The sequence below is a fragment of the Bactrocera oleae genome, chromosome 2 (assembly GCF_042242935.1).
Source record: "Bactrocera oleae isolate idBacOlea1 chromosome 2, idBacOlea1, whole genome shotgun sequence".
NCBI lineage: Eukaryota > Metazoa > Arthropoda > Insecta > Diptera > Tephritidae > Bactrocera > Bactrocera oleae.
In genome coordinates, this window is record NC_091536.1 from 82,331,453 (window position 1) to 82,336,044 (window position 4,592).

The following is a 4,592-nucleotide window of genomic DNA, read 5'->3' on the forward strand; positions in this document are numbered from 1 at the left end:
ATATGTCATTACACAGTTAAAAGCATAAAGCACTTGTTATTACCAAACGTAGCCAATCTGTTGCCAATGATGATGACATTTGCAAAATTTTAGCTTTGTATAGATTTTTTTTATGCCTGCGAAATATAACCTGAGGAAGAAGTAAACTTGAGTAAGTGTAACAAATTGATCAGTACATTTTTGAGCTAAATAGTTACATAATGACACATCAATGGAATATTTTGGAATTGAAGCTTCATAATTATTGAAGCCTCATTATTTTTTTAGTAGTTTGGATCGAGTAGAGACTGTGTGAACCAATTACTCTAATTTACTAGTAGATCCGGGCACGCGTTAGCTATGGTATATGTACATTAACTAATATTGTAATAAACTATTTAATACAACGAAAATATTATTTACGAATAGAGAAAAAACGTTATTGCCGATATAAGAATCCAAGGGATTGTACTTGTAGCATGAGTCAATTATATAAGGTTATTTCGATAGCTCAAGAATAACAATTTGTCAAAAGTGTTTTAATTCATAATATCCGTTTTGCTTTGCATTGTTGCGTTTTTAAATTTTCAAAGAGTTCAACCAATGAAAATGAGATTTTTAGTGAACACCGAATAAGAATGGATTGTAAAACACGCAAAGTCATCCAAATGTAAGCATAAAATTCTCGAGAAAAACAAAAACAGGTTTTTTGACATTATGAAGCACGCTCCGTAGTAACACAACCTTATATAATTGAATCATGCACTTGTAGTTTGATTTTGAAAATGTTAAATTCAAATCATGCTTATGTTTAGAAATATATTTTATTTACTTATGAATTGTTATGACTTTCGTACCATAAGAACTGAATCTTTTGTAAAAACGACGTCGAGTAGAGGTCCCAAAAGAGGTGCATAACAACGTAGCTGAGAACGCTATATTCATCGAATAGCGAATAGCGCTCCAAAAATAAGCCGAAACCGAAAAAAACAGAATTCGCTGAGGGCTCTGGAGGCCATACCAGCCGAGGCTTATAACTAGTGAAAAATTTGATTATGCTTTGCAATACTTATATTAGTTCAGGAGCCTTTTTGAATTCGATAATAAAGATTTGTGAAAACGGTGTTTTTTGTCAATCCGGATCAAATTTTATCAGATGGTATAGTTAGATTTATATAAATTAAGATCTCTCTCTTAAGATCTTAAACCGTGGAGTGTATATTATATAGCTTTTTAAATCGAGAATTCGAAGCTAATTATTACATTTCTTTTTCTTATTCGGTCTATCAGATTATGCAAATGGAAGAGATGACGAGAAAATAAGAGAACGGTTTTGACCTGCATTGCCGTGGATTATTCGAATTGCCATTTTTGGGAGCAAAGTTTTTGCTTTAGAAGAGGATTGAAACATACACCAATAAAAATGAAAATTATAAGATACCACTGAAGATTGACATTATTCCCTAGAAAGTATTACCGACGATGACTTACGACTCAAGAAAGTGTATTACCAGTAATTTTCTGCATTAAGGCCCGCAAACACACGAATTGAATAAAAAATGCATATATCATGCGAATTTAAACGAATCAGGCGCAGTTTTTGATAGCCATTGTTAAGTGCTTTCTCTTGTTTATCACAGTAATTGCAGCTATTCAGGGTAGCAGATAAGTAGCTATTTTATGTTGGTTAGAAATGAGGAATCATATAAATAGACACCCGAAGCATGGAAAATATCAAAACCATTTAAGTTTGAACTTTGGAAACAATTACCAACTCGCACCAAAAATGTATAAAGGTGAGAATATTTCGATGCTATTATAGAAAATGAAATTAATCATTGTATTTTTTAGTATCAATTGCTGTTCTCCTTTTGGCTGCTGCTGTCAGTGCTGTGCGCATTCAACAGCGTTATCATGGCCAAGACATCTACGCCGAACCCGAATGCTCCATTGTAACCGACCACTCACGCATGTTTCGTGATATATCTGATCCCACACACTATTGGATCTGCCCTGAAGGTCAGGAGAAGGCCGATTACATACAGTGTCCGGATAATTATGCATTCATGGAGAAGAAGCAGAAATGCGTTGTATGGGAGGAATGGAAGTGGGTTGAACCATACACTAAATAAGTTTTATAATGATTCTTCATTGATCCGCTTGAATAAAATTTTTTAAACATTAAATTTTTGTATTTAAATTTGTTTGCCAATTAATCAATTGAAGATTATAGCAGAAGCTAAACTTTTAATGAACTAAAATCCAATTTATGAGTAATATGTTTCTAAAGTAGCAGTTTCTTTGGCATATTGAAACCATCTATTGTTTGGCTTATTTATGGTCTTTCAAAAGGTTTTGATTAATTGACTTATAATAATATTTAAATGTTGTTATTTTGACCATTTATTTATGTATATTTTATTGGCAATTACTACTCAAGCTCAATAATCACTATGTAGACGTATGTATTAGAATTTATGGACAGCAATTATCGGCGATATTCTCCACTACGCTGTGTATTGAAACACTATAAATATCAAACCGATTTTCTCTCTAAATTATATAAATTAATTATGTTTTATTTTCGCTTTTTCATTATGTCTCTCTTTTCTAACAACCAACAACAATTAAAGCGTCAGACAGTTTTCTCTGCCGTTGTTTGGTAAGTTAAACATGGTATTGACCTATATATAATATTTTTCGGTTAGACAAAACTCAACAATTATTATTACAATTATAATTACATTTTCTTTTGATTAAACACAAAGCAAACACACCAAGATTTGAAGAAATATAAATTCCATAAGTTGGACAGCAGACAATAAATCGAAAAGAAAAGAAATAATAAAAAACATTACCATTTCCAATTTATTATTTCTCTGCAAGCAATCGGTTAGGAAATGTGTGTGGTTAAAAATGCATGTATCGGTCTGCTGATGACCATAGATACTTAAGCGTGTAAATCTGTGTGTGCAATCGAGTCAGTGGTCCAATAAATTGCAAGCAGGCCGAAATACGAATGATGAAAATTGGGCGAAATAAAGCAAGGTAAAGGCTGACTGATGCGCGTACTTTATAAGCGAGCACACAAATCCATGTGCATATGTATGTGTGTGTGCCCATTACAAGTGGCTGTCTGTGGTAGTTGTGTAGTGTGCACGCTTATGCATTCACATTTCTTCACCCACACAAATACTTACAAGTGTTGACTTAAAAAGTTTTCGAAAATTACATATAAATGCGCAATTTCTTAATATGTGATGTTGTTGGCCGATTGCTTTAAGTACGGGTATATACACTTGTGTATATACATATTTTATATACGCGTTAGAGCATTTAATAAATTTGTAATTATATGTAAGTAATTCATAACACGAACTTAAAATTGTTTTTCGTAAATTTATTTTTTCATAGATACATACATACATATGTGTATTGTATAACTTGGTTGAACTCAATGGAACTTGCCTGCACCGAAAACCACTACACTAGTGCAAATGTTCCTCATACATTTTTAACCAAACTATATTATTCTACTAAATTGTAAGTATTTAAAAATGTTTTTTAATGCTAATAATCTAGAAATACTAAAAATAGTATGTATATATATGAACTAAAATGGAAAAAAAGAATACTCGTAATAGCAATACTATACAACAACACACTTACAGTTCGTGCAGAATTTTTTTTTTGTAGCATATCCTTGTACGTACTAATGAACGTTGCTGGTACAATTAGTATTGACAAGAATCAATTTGTTCCAACTGTTTGACATACATATTCAATAGGTCAATTGGTATTTCTAATAATAGAGATGAGAAAACGGAAGAGTGGGGACACATCTTAATTCTAAAAACGAATATTGCAGTGTAAATTGGATTTCATTTCTGAGGGTTCATTATTTTTACCCTAAAATTTGTGAATTACCAAAATTTTTTTTTTCACACTTTAAATTGTAGAGTATACAATAGTCTATGTACAAAAAAACATGTATGTACTTTATGATTCAACATTTATTTTCAACAAGAACTGATATAAGTATACCCAATTCGGGTAGTTAGATAATTTCAGTTCCAGTGCAAAAAAAGTTTATATTATATTATTTCCATACAACAAAAAGTTTATATTCGAGTAGAATTCTACGTCAATTGTAAGTAACTTAAAAATTATTTTCAGGCAGATTAATTCCGAATTGGATAAAATAAGCAGACATCCCTAATCTCTAACAATCCTTAATAATATTATAAATGTATACATATTCTTACTGGTATTAGAAAGGAGTAAAACCAAAAGAGTTAAAAAACCTTTGAGGCTGTATCTCAGTTACTATCACTAACTTTGTAGAATTTTTATTTTCAACACACGTGTGAATCTATATTTATTGGCACATACATATGCATATGCGACATGAGCAATATGTTAATTACCTCTGTGAATATTTAAACATATGAACATACCTGTAGGTATATAAATTTCAGTTCAATTACAGATGTACAATTTATATACCATATACTGAACATTATAATATTAATATCTACATTTATTAGTGATTTACTTCGTGTGTAATATATTTATTATATTTTTAATCGATAATTGTGAATATGCGATATTTT

General features: G+C 30.9%; 1 protein-coding gene across 1 annotated transcript; it reads left to right on the forward strand.

Annotated features, from left to right (window-relative positions):
* The first annotated feature begins 1,622 nt into the window (after positions 1-1,622).
* LOC106621366 (uncharacterized) lies at positions 1,623-2,165 on the forward strand. Its single transcript, XM_014240202.3, has 2 exons — positions 1,623-1,775; positions 1,831-2,165. Exons 1-2 carry the CDS (start codon positions 1,673-1,675, stop codon positions 2,109-2,111), a joined length of 384 nt encoding a protein of 127 aa, XP_014095677.3. The 5' UTR covers positions 1,623-1,672; the 3' UTR covers positions 2,112-2,165.
* Positions 2,166-4,592: the final 2,427 nt, after the last annotated feature.